The 19854-nt window shown below is 34.6% G+C and overlaps 1 protein-coding gene across 1 annotated transcript; it reads left to right on the forward strand.

The window, feature by feature from the left end:
• The first annotated feature begins 16472 nt into the window (after positions 1 to 16472).
• On the forward strand, positions 16473 to 17376 carry LOC108042493 (enhancer of split malpha protein). The gene has a single exon (XM_017120817.2). The coding sequence runs from the start codon at positions 16551 to 16553 to the stop codon at positions 17025 to 17027; it is 477 nt and encodes a 158-aa protein (XP_016976306.2). The 5' UTR covers positions 16473 to 16550; the 3' UTR covers positions 17028 to 17376.
• Positions 17377 to 19854: the final 2478 nt, after the last annotated feature.

Below are 19854 nucleotides of genomic sequence, written 5' to 3' on the forward strand. Positions count from 1 at the left end.
ACAGCTAGAAGGAAGCGTTTCCGACCCTATAAAGTATATATATTCTTTATCAGGGTCACTAGCCGAGTCGATATAGCCATGTCCGTCTGTCCGTCTGTCCGTCTGTCTGTCCGTCTGTCTGTCCGTCTGTCTGTCCGTCTGTCTGTCCGTCCGTATGAACGCTGAGATCTCGGAAACTATAAAAGCTAGAAGATTGGCATTTTGCATGCAGATTCTAGGAGTTCCTACGCAGCGCAAGTTTGTTTCAAAAAGGTGCCACGCCCCCTTTAACGCCCACAATCGCTAATATACGATTTTAAAAATTTAAATATTTCGGAAAAGTAAAAATGCAGTTTTATTGTGTTTATCAATACCTATCGAAATGTAGAAGAAATTTTTCAAATCTGACCATTCGTTAAAAAGTTATGCGTGATCAAAGTTTCTATCTCCATCTCCCTCGCACTCCCTATACCTGAGTAACGGGTATCTGATAGTCGGGGCACCCGACTATAGTGTTCTCTCTTGTTTTATATTACTATAGTCTGTAATTATAATCGTTGATACAGATTGGACAAATAGGTAAGCCTCTGACGAATAGATTTGTTACAATTATGCAAACATAATCTAAATAAAAAGGAAATAATTAATTATTTACAACATATTAACAACTTATCGATTTTACAATATCTGGAGGATTTTAATAATATGGTATTATTTATAATATAAATAAATCATAATATATTATAATATTTAATACAAACAAACTATTATCTGCAATCATAGGAAAAAATTATTTTAATGCAAAAATATATTCTTGTTTTGAATTAGTTATACCTTTAAGAAATGTCTTTAGTATTCGTAAAAGTAAGAAATAAACTTCCTCTTAACTGCAGTGCCATTGAATGTTTACAATTGTTACAATTTCCATAGAGGTAGAGCATAGGGGACAATTCAGCAAGAAGATTGAAAGATAACGTTCTTGTTCGAATTCAATTGCTACTAGAGAAGGCAAGTATCTCGTACGGACACTGTGGCCTTTGTACCCCCATATAGACATCAACAAAGCGGCGGAGGCAGAAGAGGTAGAATCGAAGGCGAGGAGGAAGACGATCCCAACAAAAGAGCTAATCACCGATGCCAAGAAGCCTTCGAGAAGATATCATCCCTGCACACATATATGTCCTTGTTTACCTACATGTCGCCTACCGAACGCCCAGAGGCCAAAAGGGAAAAAATGAAAGAAAGAAGTCGCTCCCTCGCACACCCACACATAGAATCCGAACCGATCCTTATAGATCCCATACATTGCGATCCGACTACCGTGGCAAGCCAACATAGCGGTTGACCATGGAAACCCAAGACCCACACAATAATTGTGGTCCGATGTATGGCCTCGCATGCACTTCCATTTCCATTCCTTTTCCTATTGATCCGTCGCATTGTCATTTATGTGTTTTTGTGTCGAACGATTTTTCAAAGAAACAGGAAACATAATCCTACAATAACATTTTTACGCACTGAGCTCCTTTTAAGTAATCTTTACGTATGAAATTTGTTATCAATGGTACTCCATCTCCATGTGCATGTTTTTTTAGGCAAAATTGAAATAACACAGACGATATGCGAGTATTCAACAAATTCCCGATAATATCCTTAGATAAGGTCCATTGAAAGAGTAATTTGCCGAGGATGAGATGAAATCTTTTATTCTATGCATATATGGGATATGTCGATACTTATATGCATTTTAAGCTGAATATTATATTTTTCTACTGAAATAAAGGGCAAGGAAATTATGAGAGACCATGTTTCAAAAGTAAAATGGCGAACAATGTTTTTACGTTAATACCTTTGCATGAAAACATTACACTAGAATGCGATTATTTTAATAATTCATTTTTGTCAAACTTTTTTAAAGGAACAAGAATAGAAGAAACTTTGGCTGCCATTCCATCTGTTACAAAAATAAAATATTCTTTATTTCGATTTCTTTGTTTAGAAACAATTAAGCTATGTCGATATTTGGATCGTGTCTCAGGCAGCTGTATCATATAGTCTTTCAATGTTTATACAAGTTAAATCGTAGTTCGTTAAAAACGACTATATCTCGGAGTATATGTGTATATATTTAGCGATTGTTCTTATAGGTGCTATGTCATATAGTAATCCGATCCGGCCCGTTCCGACTTGTATACTACCTGCAACAGAATGCTGACTTTTGGCTAAGTTTCATAGCTTTAAAACTGAAGGACTAGTTTGCGTGGAATCGGACAGACGGATGTGATGATGAAAAGGAATATAAGTATATACTTTATAAGAAAGAAAGAAAGAATATATATACTTTTAAGGGTCGAAAACGTGTCATTCACTGCGTTGCTAAACTTTTGATTGAATAAAATAAAAATCGTAATCAAAATTGCTTTAACAATTAACGATTTTCTTAGGCAACTTAAATGGTATTTCAATTATATCAAAAGTGGATTTTTTCGTAATAAAAAAAAAATTGTTCGACACTTGAGACAACCTTTTCATTGAAAAAGTCGCGTGACTAGTTCAGGAACAAAAGTATTGAATTATTATTTATAATCCTATATTATTTGAAAGGAAATGTGTATGAACGATTTCTTCAATCCTTAAGCTCACTTTCATTTTTAAACTTAAGCTTTAGGAACAATAAATAATATCTTATTATCTATATAATAATCTTATTATATAGATATATTTTTTGTATGAAAGTTGGGGTTACCCTTTTACAAATCGGAGTCTTTAGAAGCTACTATGAATGAAGTAAAACTTATTTAACAAACAACAAAAATATAATTTTATTTTCCGATTGTTCCTTTAGGACCTTTGTCATTTAGTAAGCTGATCCGTCTCGCTTCGACTTATATAATACCAAAAACAGAAGGATGACTTTTGGCTAAGTTTCATAGCTTTAAAACTGAAGGACTAGTTTGCGTGAAAACGGACAGACGAACGCACATTGACTCGCCTGGTGATGTGAAACATACCTTTTAAAGTTTATTTCCAATTTTGATTTTACGTCTCTCGTCTTTTATTGTTATTTGTAACATCCTAAGCGATCAAAATATTTAATTACGAATATTCTTCTTGTGAAATCTCTCCTTTCATGTCGATATATACTTTTGCGAACAATAAACTTTATTCCAAAACAAACAAAAGCCGAAATCTGGGTTTATTTACCAACCGACATTTGTTCTGGGCTCCAAGAACCCACATGCGAGACAATCAATAGAGAAATCTATATGAACATACCAATTTATAGATATTCCAACTACTCAATCATGAAGAATAATGAGCGGAAAAAATAGTGAGACGAGAAAACCGAGGCCACAAATAGACGCTTTGATGAGGATATATGGTACAGCAACAGATATCCGAAAAGAAGCAACAATTTAAAAAAGAACAACAGCCAGCGAGGAGGGAATAGATAGATATTCATGGGATGGTTAAAGGAAAAGTCATGCAAAATGCACACAATAGGACCACAGAGTCCCCCCGAGGCTGTCGCATTGTTTGGGCCGCTTTTGAAAATATTTGTAAACACGTTTTTGGGAAATTTGCCGTGTTTGCCAAGGCTAACCATTGTCCCTGCGGAGGAGGGTTGGAGGTAGGTTGGCCCAACATCACAGTGAGACGTCATGGAGTTTCACGTGTTGTCACCAGCCACCAACCGCCAGGCTTATTAATAGCCCCGACAACGGACCCGGGATGCTCAGCCCCTGCAGTAGAATCTGTTGAAACGTGATCTCTGCCCGACTCGCACTCAGACGGGGGTAATCCCCTGTCTCGACTCCGGGTTTTAAGGCCGTCTCCTCTGATCCCGGGCCATACAAAAGTGTGCCTTTTAACGAGCTCTAATTTGGTGCTGGACCATTTCGAATAGACGACAGCGGAGATTGGAGGGAACGAGCAGCAAAAAAGGTTTCCATTCTTTGCAACTTATTTCCAGAGAATAGCAGAAATAATGATCGGTTGTCTACTCGACCGAATCCGAGTCCCAATTCAAATGCGAATTCAGGACTAAACATGTAGCCAATCACACTGAAAATATATGTGTATCAACTTGTCAATAGAAAATGTTACGAAAATTAATTTAAAGAAATAACGAAAACTGGAAAAATTGTTTTGCTGGACTCTAAAAATTCAACCTACAAGTGTTCAGTTATAAGTGTGCTGCAATTCATCCTTACAAAGTGTTATGAATATTTTTTTAAAGAAGTAAACAAAATTGATAAACATATTTTAAAAAATAAATAATTGTATTTCAGGTCACAAATAACTCAAATTATAAGTTAAATAAATGAATTTAGGAAATTAATTACTTTATCTACTTATTAATATTTTTAAATTTAACAAATGCATACAAATTTGTGAACTTATTGTTTGGATTCATATAATTTAATTAATTTAACTGTTTTAGCCAATATTACTAATTTTTACATGATTTAATTTTGTAATATCTATAATAAAAGGTAAAAGGTAGAAATATATAAAATATATTTTTATAATTTCTTTAAGTGAAAGAAAGGTTTCTAAAATTTAATATAATAAATTAAAACATTCCAAGGTTTTGGCTTTAATAATATCATTAAAGTTTAATAAGGGTATACATATATATTTTTTCTCAGTGTATGTTTACACAATGCCAGTCAAACAAAGTTCTGTTTTTGTTCCATTTTCGAGACAGATCCCTAACGTGATAATCTTTTAAATTGCTCAAATTTTACCTATGACTCGACCTATTGCTCTCTCTTCTTGTTGCTCACAGCCCTATTAGTTCGCTTCCCTTTTGGGAAATTGGAAAATGAGATCTTGTCGCTTATGTTATTTGGTATTTTGACAAAACAATGAGCAAATTTGAAGCGTTTTCTGTTTGATGTGTGTTTTGTGTCTTACCTCTAGTTGTTGGCCAGAAATGCGCGGCTTGCCAGCCAAAAACTGCTCCTTTGTCCTCATATGTGTACAGTTTTTTGTTCCAAAAACGATTTTCCTTAGTGAAAAATGATGTTCTGCTGTAATCTTGAGCTGATTTGATGTTCATATGATGTTTACATGGGCTTTTGTCTGGGGCTTTAGGAGTTTAGTTGGGTTCTCCACGGGGATTGATTTCCTTGGTGAGATCTTAACGAGATGGATTTTGGAAGGAGGACTTAAGTATGTGGATCAATAAATATATTTGTTTAAAATATAAATGTTGCAATGTCGATAAGCCATCATTAATTCTGTATTGGGTATAACAACTACAAAACATTCACAATAATATTATAATTAATCATTTATAATTATCCTAACATTTTAATGCATTTTACAGCTAAGTTATTTTTATTAACCCGAAAATCTTATAAGCAAATATTATGGTTATCTGGATATTCAGATTTCAATAAATTATTAATAGGTAAAGGATGAAATATAATTAAAAATAGTACTGACTTACATTTTTTATTTAAGGAGTACTCAAATATTCGTGTATTCGTATGGATTTTTACTACAAGTATTTGGGAAACAATATATTTGTTTTTATTTTTTTATAGCGTAATGTATGTATAAATGTGTTGGTCAACAAATAATGATATGACAAAAATATTACAATGATATTAAACAATCAATGATCAACCTTTGAATTAACAAGCGGTTTGTCAAATCAAAGAATATACGAAATATCAAAAAAAATCAAATATAATACGAAATTATTCCCTGACGTGTTTTTAAAGTTTAGTTGTTACGATTTTATTTACTTCCAACGTAAGTGAACCTCATTAATAGATCGTCTGGTATCAATTTAAAAACAATTTAAAATCCGATATCATATCAGATTTACTTCAAACCCAAGTTAACATCATTTATAAGTCGTCTGGAATAGATTGAATCCTTTAACTAATCCAAATAAAAAACAATTAAAAAACCGATATCATATTTAATGGGTAGGTCCTTTAATCAGCTCCAACTACGGCCACTCCTTTTCATCTCAAAAGTCCCGACTCACTTCCTATCAGCCATCTCCAGGTTCATTAGTAAATTGCGGGGCTAAAGAGGCTGCTTAGGCATGATCATCTTAAGTATACATACTCAGGGCATCAAATGATGTTTTAGGACTCACTAGAAAACACTTTTTCAGTGGAACACAGAGAGGGGCGGAAGGGGGCGATAACCACGCCCAGACCGCCAAGGGCTGCCATGCAAAGACCTCCAAAGTCAAAGGGAAAACAGTGTTAACAATTTACACCAGAAAGTCTCCCATCAATCTTCTAACAATATCGTTTGTAGCTAGCTGATTGTTGGGCTGCACTCCCAGAACGCCCCCCCAAAAAATGTTAAAAATTTTCTAATCTTCATATATGGACTTCCTATGTACAGCTTCTACATGGACAATGCCCGAAAAACGCCCCTAAAAAGCGAAAGACAAGAGAGAAAGAGATTGGAAACCCAAAATCAATAAAATCCAACGCCGCAGGGGACACAGGCCAGTCATGGCGAGGGGCAGGGGCAGGGCCAAGGGCACTAAAGTAAAAAAGAAAATAAAATTAAACAAAGGAGACCCTTGCACACGTGTTCACAAAGGAAAACTGACCGCCACAACGACCGATCGACATTAGCCCGAAAATGTTCCACTAAAATTCGGTTTAAATTTGTATCTTTTTCTATCCCCTTTTTTAACGACGTTAGACCGCTTTTTGGCCCTAGATTGGCTATCCATTTTAACAAATAGGTGTGTAAAATATTTCCAAGCGGAGAAATGCGTTTGCCTCTGGGGATTACCCGTAAGCAAGCAAGAACTGTGAAATTGGTAATCGTTGGAGTCCTTTCCGATACAGTCCTTAATTTATAAAATGAATACGTTAATTAACTTTATAGAAATAAAATCAAAGCGATAATGCCAGTTTATTAAAATAAAGAACACACTAAATAAAAGAGTAAGGAATACTTTTAAATTAATGGGGTTGGACCATATATAATATTTAAATCGTTTTCAATATCCTTCAGATTTTCTTTTATAAGAGCCCTAAGCAGGGTAAGATCCACAGAAGAAAAACTTTTTGTATTGAATATAATAACAAAACAAAAACAATAATATTATGTTATTGAAGTATTTTCTAATAAAACTGTTGGAGTTGTGCACCTCCAAGAAGTGTGTAGTTTACTTTTCTGTAAATCTGCCCAAACATTTTTGTAATACATGTTTATTTTTTTCCATTTTTATATATTTTCTATTTTTGATTATTCGAGAATTGGTTTTGCTGAATATATTTGGTTTGATTCTTTTGAGGTCAGTATAAACATGTGGTATTTAATTTCTTATTCAAATTTTTGCCTTTTTTATTTCAAATTTACGAATCATTCTGAAAATGTATCAAAATTTATTTTTATCAATTAATTTATGATTGATCTTATTAGGAAAATAATTAATCAGAAAATGTTAAATTGTTTGTGAAAGTCTTGCGTGCTACAACTAATTTCGTTTTGATCCTTGTAAAAAAAAAAAAAAACGTAAAATAAAATTATTTTAGCATAACTATAAACAAATCAAGATCCATTATACCTCGCCATGTGGCTTTAGATTGGTTTTCGATTTTAACAAATAGGTGTCTGAAATATTTCACAAATTGTCGGCTGCATATGGAAATCCATTAGTCCCAATGGAGCATGAATCGTAAATAATGATCCTCAACCCCGAAACACTCGAGACTCCACAGAGCGTCTTTCGGGCGACGAGGGATTGAATTTCAACGAGGGTCCTGGCACCAAATCCCTGCCCTGATCCCTGTTATATTTGACAACACGGATTTCATCTGTTTTTTCTGTGAGTTTAATTGTCAAGTGCAGTTTCTGACACGAACCCAGTCCTGCTCCTGAAATTTAATGCCTCGATGTGCCAGCCGATCTCGTGTTCGAAAATGTATTTCGGGCGTCACCACCACTATCGATATGGAAAACCCGCCCAAATCAGGTCCTTTAAGATTCCCTGAGTCGTTTCAAGTGCCGCTTTCTGGGCGAGGAGGCGCAAGTGTTTACCATGCCACAATAATCTTTACTAATCAGCTATGAAGAATACCCCAACGGAATGTTATCTGCTGTAAAATGATATTTCTGTCTGGCAGTGAATCAAACTCAACCATGACCAAACCAACCAAACAAATGTGTTCGAGTGCGGAAAATTTTAATTTAATTTTTCTTGGGGGTTGGCCCAGAGCCACTTGAGAGGTTCGTCTATAAAAGTAAACGATAACTAACGATCCCTAAACTGCCGATTGAGGCAAACCGAATTGTCGACAAGATAATGCACTTTCCTTTCTGAATTTGAATATTTCTTGGTCCACTAATGACTTTGGCCTTGTCTCCAAAGTAATTGAAGCGGTGACGCCATTTAAAATTATCAAAAAAGTAAATGGTTTTCTCAGCGACAGTTCTGTCGATAAGGTTTTTAGGGGTACAGGTAACACTTTGGTTTTGGCTAAGATACAGGTAAGAGTCCGCAAGGCGTCTCGAGTCGTTAGGAAGACAATGAACGACAGGACGCCGGCGCCAGGAAAATTATCCACTGTCTGGCATTTTTGTCATTCGAATTGACATTCCTGGAATTGGCAGAACCTTTCCAGAATTTATATGGATTTTTCTTTTGTCCCAAAGAGCGCGATTTTTCACACTTGACAGGACGCAGAACAACTAAGGCAAACAACAGGTTGATGTCAACCATCTTATAGATTGTGAAAGTTGCAACAAACCTACAAACTCTGTCACTTTGTCAGCAGGAATTCGCCTTTGGGAATTTAACTATAGTCAGAAAACATTCTTGCCGAACTTAATATTTCCAATCAACGCCCCTGGTAATTAAACTTTGTTTAATATATTTTTTTAGCAACACAAAATTATTGTATGCACTTTAAAAACCGTAAATTTTTAAATTTGAAGGGATTTTGCTACTTTATTCTTAATAAGTACTTACATATAGTGTCGGAAATGTCTCCTTCACTGCGTTGCAAACTTTTGACTGAAATTATAATACCCTCTGCAATATACTAGTCAATACACGTATTACACCAGTTCCTATTTATTAAATTGCACAATACTCTAAATTGTTAATAATTTGAATATCAAACTTTACTAAAGATTTTTAAAACAAGTTTCAAAATCATTTAAAAACGGACTTTTGCCAATTTGTATTGCCCGGCTTTATAATATTCTTGCTATTTAAAAAAATGAAAAAATGTTTACTATAGTTCAAGTTCAAGACAACAAAGCATTGGTTATTATTATTATACCCTTGCAGAGGGTATTATAATTTCAGTCAAAAGTTTGCAACGCAGTGAAGGAGACATTTCCGAGCCTAAAAAGTATTGATCAGCATCACCAGGAGCGTCGATCTAGCCATGTCCGTCAATACGTCTGTCCGTTTCTACGCAAACTAGTCCCTTAGTTTTAAAGATATCTGCTTTTCTAAAAGTTGTCTTTCTATTGCAGGTAGTATATAAGTCGAAACGAGCCGGTTCGGGCGACTACAATCGGAAAAAAATTCAAAATAATTATAACTTTGTTTGTTTTAATTTTTTTGTTGTTCTTTGGGATTTGGTATTATTTAAATATTATGGAATTACGGTTTTAATTAAATTAAAATCGGACAACAATATCATATAGCTGCCATAGAAACGATGGCCAAATGCAGCGCAAAATCGACATATGTAGCTTCATTGTTTTTAGTAATATAGGAATATAAATAGAAATGTATTCGTTTTGTAATAACTGCAAGGGTATATAAAGTCGATATTATTAACTTCGGCTTGCCGAAGTTTGCTTCCTTTATTGTTTACAATTTATATTGGTTTAATATTGGAATGTTCCTATGGCAGCCCTTTGATATGGAAACCGAATTTCTAAAGTCATCTCGGCGGTTCGTGCCTATGTATGTATACACAACCTGGAGAATATTTGGGTAAAGTTTCTTTCAAATACCTTTAAAACTTTCAAGTGTAGAATCGGACAGACAAACATGGCTAGATCTACTCACTGATAGTCCTGATCAACAATATATATTCTTCAGAAATGTCTCCTTTACTGCGTTGCAAGCTTATGACTGAAATTTGAATAGCCAATGCAAGGGCATAAAAAAACCTTAAAATTAAAAAATAAGCGAATTGTAAATCGTATCGAATTTATTATTCCAAACTATTCAACACTCTATTCTACAATACCAAAATAAATCAAACCACGGCCGGGCACATTCAAGTAAACTACTATAAAATAAAACCCACACCACATGAATAAAACTAACGAAGGAGAAACTCAATTGCTCATCCCCAAAAACAATCTTTTAAGGGATCGTCTCATTTGATTTTATAATTCGAACCCAACCCATCAATCAATCAACGGAGTTCACAATAACATCGCCCTCGAATTTGAATTCTATTCAAAAGATTATTTTGGGGAAACTTCTTTTCGCTCCGCAATATTCTCTTACAATTTTAAAATATTTACATTTTGGGTACATTTTTTGTCGGATTGAAGTGAAACCAAAGAACTCTTTGCATTTGATAGGACCCTTTTATGTGGAAAGAAGCGTTTCTGATTTCAGGCCAAAAAATCGATGTTGGACAATGGCGGCATTTAATCCCTTTTTCCGGAAGGTCACAATTACGCTGGATTGGAGTGGCATTCGACGGTCATATATGGTACCCTTCCACCCCCACCTCTGTGGATTGTATATTGTTGCATTTTGGAAAAGGGTCCATCATTGCACACGTGCAAGGGTCAAAACGCACAGCATCGGCAGGTAAAAATACGAAACACAAAGAGAAACCCCAAACACATCAGAAATGCAAGATAAAAGAGGATTAAACGAGACGAAAACGAAACGAGTCGAACCCTAAAATGACCCAAAACTAATGCACCTCACGGAGTTAGTGTTAACGTTCTACTTGCCGTCTATCAACAGCCATGAAAAAGCAATCATCGTCGCGAAGATCGCTGAGATCGGCTGATGATGTTTGCAGATAAGATTCTAACAAACCTTTACTTAAAAAACCCTAAAACACTGAGCTCTTTGGCAAATAAGAGACCTAATTTTTTTTAGAACGGTGGAGAAATTGTACCAACTGATCATGTCTAGACTTGTTTCATATTTTCAGGACGACAAACTGTTGCACGTGTGTAAACACCGAAACTGTGGGATCGGTAGTCTTTCTTTAGTTCATTGTTTTTCACTTTTTTCTTTGCTTGTCGAACAATAAAACATTTTTGTAAATGTTCCAATTTGGGAACGACAAAAAGCGAGTACAGAGAGTAACCAAAACAATCGATTCTTTATAGTTCAACAATAATCTTTATCTATTTAATTCTGTCAACAAATGCTAAAGTGAACACCTTAAATAATATTTAATTAAAAGTTTCATATTAAAAAGAAAATTATCGATAAGGTGATGCTAATATTATTTTATAAAAATTAAAAAACTGTATTTCGAAATTAAGTCTATATGATAGGATTTTATGAAGGATTTGTATTCCCGTCAGTATTTTTTACTCCATTTTTTTTATTTAATTAACTAACGAATTATTTGCTTTCTTAAATTTTTGAAATCTTTTTATTAATTTACATTCAATTTAACGAGATTTATTTTTAAAGTTATTTAAAATTTAATAATTAACAACGAGATTTATAATAATTTTGTTATTATGAGCATATTATTGTGTAATGATAAATATTAATAATCAACTTATAATAATTATTTGATTAGATCTCTGAAATTATCATATCATCTGCCAGTTAAGAACCTTATCTGCATATGTATTAAACATTTCAACAATCTTTTTACCAATACCAAACTCGATGAAATTACAGATAGGCATATTCAATTGCACAGCTATAAAATAAAACTCTACACCCACATAAATAAAAAACAAGTCAAATTAACTTGCACTTCCCCAAAAACAACCTTTTAAGGAATCATCTCATTTGATTTTAATTCAAACCACATTGAATTTAATTATTACTAACAAAACGTAAAATTATTTTTGAAAAATTAGCATTGTTGTTAGTAAAGAGAATAATAAAACCTATAAAGTTGTGACTGTAAAATCATTACATTAATTTCTGTAAAAATTTTAAAATTTTTTATTTTTCTATGGGAGCTAAATAATATAGATGTCCTATTTTAATTCTTTAAAAACAGTAGTTCCATAGTGTTTAAATATAACCAAATCCCAAAGAACAAAAAAAATTAAAAACAAAGCAGTTATACCTTTTTCAATTTTTTTCCGATTGTTTCAATGGGAGCTATTTGATATAGTTGCCCGTTCCGGCGCATTCCAACTTATACATATTTTACCTGCAATATAAATATGTACATCTTTTGGGAAAGTTTCAGGAGATAAAACTAAGGGACTAGTTTGCGTAGAAACGGACGGACATGCTGATCAAGAATATACAGTGACAAACTTAATTATTGGCACAGCAAGCATGTTAAACTTTGAGGCTATTTTTCTTCTTATAACATGCTGATATTAAAATAAAACATAATATTTTTAGATAGAATCATTAATTTTATGTTAAATACAAGTGACTTCATTAATTTATCTTTTATAAATAATTTATTAAAAATAAAAAACCAAAGAATGGACCGAATTTGCCTGAACAAAATTATTGGCACACTTGGGTTTTAATTAACTATTTTGTTAAAACTTTATCGATTTGGCCACTTTTTTTTTTATTATCACATTTGCCTCTAAAATCTTAATAGTATAATGATTAATTTTATAGCTTAAATTGTTTTAGTGCCTTAAAATAAAGGAAAAGTTGTTTGACTTTACAAGGTAAAAATAAAATCAACCGCAAGTGTCCAAAAATTAAAATTTAATAAGCAGGATCAATGCAAATCGAAAGTCAAAATTGGGAAAAGGATGCCCAGAAGCCATTTTTCCCATTCGGAGTCCTTTACTACATTTTAAAGGACCCACGCAGTTGCAAAATGCAGGGCACACTGGCTAATCCATGGCTTTGAGAGGCCAGGAAAGCGTAAGGATCGTATAAAAGGACAATGTCAACCTCCAGATCTCCACACACACACATAAGAAGGACTTTGGTAAGGATATTCACCCAACAGCCTTTTGCCAGGCCCTGCATGATGGTTTCTACAAATGAATTGAACCAAAAAGAAATCAATAGATTTTAAAAGTCAAAAACAACCTTTTAGTACACCGAAATTTATATCTGAGTATGCCAATCGACTTTTGGGTCCTTTCAACCTTCACGTATGATTTAATAATCCTTTCCCCAAGCAAAGAGCTTATGTTAGAACCCTTTTCAAGCCGATGGATTTTTTCTAGGAGCAATTCGTTTGTAGAAACCATCATGCAGGGCCTGAAAAAGGGCTGTTGGGTGAATATCCTTACCAAAGTCCTTCTTATCATCAACTTCGATACGTGTTGAGGAGATCTGGAGGTTGACATTGTCCTTTTATACGATCCTTACGCTTTCCTGGCCTCTCAAAGCCATGGATTAGCCAGTGTGCCCTGCATTTTGCAACTGCGTGGGTCCTTTAAAATGTAGTAAAGGACTCCGAATGGGAAAAATGGCTTCTGGGCATCCTTTTCCCAATTTTGACTTTCGATTTGCATTGATCCTGCTTATTAAATTTTAATTTTTGGACACTTGCGGTTGATTTTATTTTTACCTTGTAAAGTCAAACAACTTTTCCTTTATTTTAAGGCACTAAAACAATTTAAGCTATAAAATTAATCATTATACTATTAAGATTTTAGAGGCAAATGTGATAATAAAAAAAAAGTGGCCAAATCGATAAAGTTTTAACAAAATAGTTAATTAAAACCCAAGTGTGCCAATAATTTTGTTCAGGCAAATTCGGTCCATTCTTTGGTTTTTTATTTTTAATAAATTATTTATAAAAGATAAATTAATGAAGTCACTTGTATTTAACATAAAATTAATGATTCTATCTAAAAATATTTTGTTTTATTTTAATATCAGCATGTTATAAGAAGAAAAATAGCCTCAAAGTTTAACATGCTTGCTGTGCCAATAATTAAGTTTGTCACTGTATATACTTTATGGGTTCGGAAATGTCTCCTTCACTGCGTTGCAAACTTTTGACTGCAATTTCTATGTTACGTCTTATCAACCAACACAATTTTTATACATTTGCAGAAGGTATTATTCTGCAAATGTATAAAAATTATGTTGGTTGATAAGAAGGTGCAGAAGGTATTATTCTGTAAATGTATAAAAATTGTGTTGGTTGATAAGACGTAACATTGAAATAGCTAAAAAAAAATGCTTAGATTTCATAAACTATCTGTTTTAATATACATTTTTAAATAAGTAAATTCGAAAGTCTTATCTCATGTCTAAGCTTCTAAACATTTAAAAGAGTTGTGATTTTTATGAGTAATGAATAATGAACTGGAAAATCATTTCAAATTAAATAAATAATGCTCCCGATTTCCATATTTCCCCCATTATTAATTTATGCACCTGAACACTTTTCTGATGGGGAATAACAAAATTTGCATAATATCGACCTGATAAGCCTTTCATTAATAAAGAAAGAAGAAAACAAAAGGGTGAATAATATGTGCAGCGTATTGAGAGGGTCAAATCAGGTCACGATTGACAAGTATAAAAGTATCGAGTCCAGATTAACCCCTTTGACTTGGAGTCACTGCGAATGAAATTGATATGCGTATATTGCTGAAAAAATAAACTGGTTTAGTCTGAAGAAAGGGGAACCTTAAACCAAAGAGGATCTGCGTAATCAGGAGCTGGAATACCGGACAGGGGGCCAATTAGGGACCCTCTTAACAATCATCAGGATACCCAAGAGACGAAACGACCGTTACAAGAAACTCGAGTCTTCGGAGCCGTTACAAAATTATGAAAGTAACCTTCGGGGCAAGGGAAAAGGGCAAATAACAATTAGGAAGGCGACTCATAAACGAAGTGCCGATGAAATTCCAGTAAAATGCGTAAACCGAGCCAAAAACCAAAACTCTGAAGATTGTATCTGTACGTGCTTCTCCCGCGTCGTAAATTTTTCACGCATCAACAGAGCAGGTCCCTCGGACCGGGAAAGAACAACAATGACAAACAAATGCGATCGGAAGGAGCTGAAAAGGACCTGCCAAGATTTCCCAAAATGCGGCATTAATGCATATTGACTAACCTTGAGAGTCCGATCCCATCCCATTCTATCGCAATGCAAGTACCCGAAAAATACGTTACTTTGCTTAACTACCTACAGGTTGGGAAAATGGGAAAAGGACGATCGGACGGAAGGACAGAAAGGCACTTTCTGGGCTGTCTCAATGAAATAACGGACAAGTCCCTTGCTCGCTCGGGTATTTCCAGCGGCGAGATTGTATCTTCCTGATATGCCAATCCATTGTTTGTCCATATCCTCCGTCTTTTTTCGGGATAGTGTGTCGAATTTTAAAATCTCTCTCCCCTCTCACTCGGGGTTGGAATTTTTCCAACAAGTTGCGACTTGTCCGCTCGGTGCTCTCCAGGAATTTTAGTCTTGGGATTTAGGGATTTCTGTTTTTTTTTGCGCCAGAATGAAGCAGGTAGAGAGAGGCTGTGAGGGAGAAACAGTCCCAGGGGGGAGAAAGGTCGAGAGCAGAGCGAAATCTGTGAGACCAGCAAAAAGTCCGTTAAAAACCTGCAGGGATTGAGCAACTAGAGCGGGTAATACCCAGCATTTAAAACATGTGGGATAAATATGATATTTTCAGGAAACATAACTTTTTTTTTAAATAGTATTGACATCGACACAAATTAAATTTAAAATTATAACGATAAGAAATAAAAATTAAAAAATGTATCTTATACAAATATGCTTGCTGAAATAAAATATATTTTATTGTTGTTGTGGTTTACCAAATTAAATATATAAAATGTATGTTTATTATTTGTATCAATACTTTTTATTATTTTTAAAATATGTTATCTAGTTACTGAATATACTTGCAATATACACTTTTAAAAATTTAAAATTATATATATATAAATACTAAATTAAAAATTGAAAATGTTTTAGGACCTACTTTTCTTGTTGAATTAATAGGGAACCTGGTCTTACATTAATCTATACTTAGAATTATTATTTCATTTCGCTTTGTTGAAATTTCTATTCATATTTAAATCGTTTTTAATTTGATGTCTAGTTTAAAAGTTAGAGAAAAGATTTTTTAAGATACCTCTTATTTTAAAATAATTACACTTCATTGAAACCCATCATACCCAACTTTCACAAGGGTAAGGATATTCTCCAAATCACAATGAGACTTTCTCCTTCTTCTCTTTTGTCTCTCGCTCTCTGGGCTTGTGCAACCACCTGCCTGAAGTCTGCTTTCCCATTGGCTGAGCCCACTGATCGAGAGAAACACCGCTCTTCGGGAGAATTCTCCCCCACCGAGAGAAACCAGAGAGCGGATCGTATAAAAGGAGCCGCTCGGGAGCAGGGAAAACAGAACACTACCAACTCTCAACCGAGTGCAACCAACTCAAGATCCCAAGTTTTATTTCAATCTCGAAGTCCCAGCACACAATGTCGTTCATCACACGGGAATACAAGTTTGAGAGCAGCAAGGTGATGCAGCAGAAATCAGATCAGCACACGATGGCCATGCGGAGTCTGAGGAAACTGGTCAAACCCCTTCTGCGGCTGGTGAAGAAGAAGCAGCTACTCCGGAAGACTCTGGCCGAGATCCAGAACCAAAATGCAGTCAACGCCTCGCTGGAGGACATGCGCAAAGATCCGGCGGCCAGTTGTGATAACATGGCCAACGAGGAGCTGGAGCAGCGACTGTACAGCGATCTCCGCCAGTGCCCCACCAACGTTGCCATGATCGTGCAGCAAGGTCAGCAGCAGAGCATCGTGCCCGTCCATCCGGAGCAGACCTTCATCCCGGTGCACTTTGCCCGCACCACCAGCGGCACCTTCTTCTGGACCTCGGCCGAGGGAGCTCGCCAGCACCAGGAGCAGCAGTTGCGCCAGCAGTTCGACCGATGGGTCCAGGCCTAGAAATCCCCCACCAGGAAAATCTCCAATTGGCAGCTTTAAGTGCAAGTGTCTCCGTCCATTGGTCGTCGGATGGATGCGGGTTCAGCTTCGCATGTTCGTAATCTCAGGGTGATATTAGGCATAGATTGGATTCTTTGGGCACTCGACCCAAGGGAAACACAACTCTAATTGATATTCAATTTTCACAATCAAGCGTTACTATCGTAAACTCATTGTGATTCCTCGTGTCTTATTAGCCTTAAGTTAGTCTTAGTCGAATCATTGTCTTCCATGTTTGTTTGTTAGGGTCTTCTAATAAGTACTAGGTTAAGAATCATTGTCTTCCATGTAAAATTTTAGATATAACAACTTATAATCAAATAAGAAATAAAAAAAAAAAAAAACAAATTCTTATATGACTTTATTTTTTTGAAATTGGTAACTTTTCATTTTAAAAACAGATTTTAAAAATGGATATGAAGGAAAAAACACAATATTTATTACCCATTGGAAGTCGAGCTAAATCTCTGAATAAGTACACTATATAATTCTTGTTTGAAAAATGGTTATTAAATTGGACTCGCTATGCTGGTAACCACATTCCAATCAGCGACTTCATCAATTTTCCTTGGGTACCGATTTATATCTAGCGAAGCTGCTGGCGTGCAATTTGAAGTGCATTGTCCAGAAAATAAAATATTTCGTTTCATTCATTAGAATTTTTAGTTCAATTTATGAGGCCAAGCTAATATTTAAAATACAAATATTTGGCTATTGTAACATTAACAGAAATCCGATAACCTTTTGGTTGCCTATACATAGTTTATGGGATACTATATGCCTATACATATAGTTTATTATCTATTCTAGAAGAAAACAAAGACATTGCACCTGAGAAATTATTTTTTGTATCTTTTAACCCTCCATATTTGAAATATATTAATTAGCTAAAAAATTGTCAGCTAAAAATGTTTATGTTGGGACAACATTTTGAGTGAATTAGAATTTTTATTGTGTTTTTGTTATTAGCCCATTTTTAAATCAGTAATCGAACGTCTTTTTAAGGGGGTATGATTAATTCCGCCAAAAAAGGCCCATTTTCATAAATTTTGTAACACACTAAATGTCAGATTAATTATTTTATAAGCGTATCAAAGTACAACATTTAAACTATGTTCTCAGAAATTTTCATCGAAAAAAAAATAAATGAGCCGTTCGCAGCCAAGCTCCGTAGGTGCCTCCAAGAAAAAAGGTTTGGCGGTGAACAACATAACTCGTTACTGGATCATCAGAAAGAACTAAAAACAAGAAAGAAAAGCTAACTTCGGGCGGAGCCGAAGTTGATATACCCTTGCAGAATATTCTGTAAATTATATTCTCCAAAATTATTCATATGATGCAATCTTAATACTCATAAAAAATCCCAACTTCCTAACTTTAAAAACACCAAAGTTATGGCATTTCCAATCGTTCAGTTATATGGCAGCTATAGGATATAGTCGGCCGATCCTTATGAAATTTGATAGGTTGGATTGATTGGTTAAAAATAGAACCCATAGAAAATCCCAACTTCCTAACTTAACAAAAACCAAAGTTGTGGCATTTCCGATCAATCAGTTATATGGTGGCTATAGGATATAGTCGGCCGATCCTTATGAAATTTGGTAGTTCGGATTGATAGGCCAAATATAACACCCATAGAAAATCCCAACTTCCTAACTTCACAAACACCAAGGTTATGGCATTTCCGATCAATCAGTTATATGGCAGCTATAGGATATAGTCGGCCGATCTTTATGAAATTTGGTAGGTCGGATTGATTGGCCAAATATAAAACCCATATAAAATTCCAACTATATCCTATAGCTGCAATATAACTGAACGATTGGAAATGACATAACTTTGGTGTTTTTAAAGTTGAAGTTGGAATTTTTTATGAGTATTAAGAATGCATCATATAAATAATTTTGGAGAATATAATTTACAGAATATTCTGCAAGGGTATATCAACTTCGGCTCCGCCCGAAGTTAGCTTTCCTTTCTTGTTTTAAATTCAATTTTTGGTTTTTTGGTAACCCTTTGAAGTCCAAAACGTGACATTAGCCTGAAAAGTCGTCCAGTAGATTTTGCAGGATCGTGTTCACCGGCTTTGAATTGGCAACTTTTCAGGAGAGGGTTTTAAAGTTCAACTACCTATAACTTCGGAAGTTTCACTCGGGTCAAACATTTTTACGCAATATTCTTCAAATGTTGTGCATTCAGAAAAACAAAAAAAAAAAAAAAAAAGGCAAAATAAATTAAATACCATACCCTCCAAAAAAAAAATATTAACGGCGATGTTTCCCCAAATCTAAGGAATAAAAGATTTAAGAAGAGTAAATATTTAAATTTCTCCTTTTTGTGTGCTGACCAGAAATGACCGAATGTTTCATTTTCTTGTGAAATATTAGTTGTATATGGAAAATTTGATATGTATTTTTCATCGAAATTTTTAGTTTAATCTTCCTTCAGAATACATAATTTCTCCATATTAAAAATACACAATAAATCAGTATAATAAAATTCACTCCAAAGTATTTTGTTTCACTTTGACCACAAACTAATTATGCAGGCTTCAGGCGCTTGAATTTCGGGAAACCTGACACTGACAACTAAACTTGAAACGCCACGAAAATAAAATTTGTAAGTGTTTATAAGGAATTATGCCTGTGGAATAGTTAAGCGAGCCACAAACATTTGAGTTTATTGTTCACCCCCCAAGTGGATAGGACAAGATCCTATCTCACTCCACCCAATACGATTCGACTCTACCCGACTGGAATAGGAATGAATTCCAAAAGTACAAGTG

The sequence above is a fragment of the Drosophila rhopaloa genome, unplaced genomic scaffold (genome assembly GCF_018152115.1).
Source record: "Drosophila rhopaloa isolate 14029-0021.01 unplaced genomic scaffold, ASM1815211v1 contig_47, whole genome shotgun sequence".
NCBI classification, from domain to species: Eukaryota; Metazoa; Arthropoda; class Insecta; order Diptera; family Drosophilidae; genus Drosophila; species Drosophila rhopaloa.

What these genes read in the sequence shown, in the direction of transcription:
- LOC108042493 (XM_017120817.2), top strand. Translation starts at nt 16,551, where the DNA reads ATGTCGTTCATCACACGGGAATACAAGTTTGAGAGCAGCAAGGTGATG.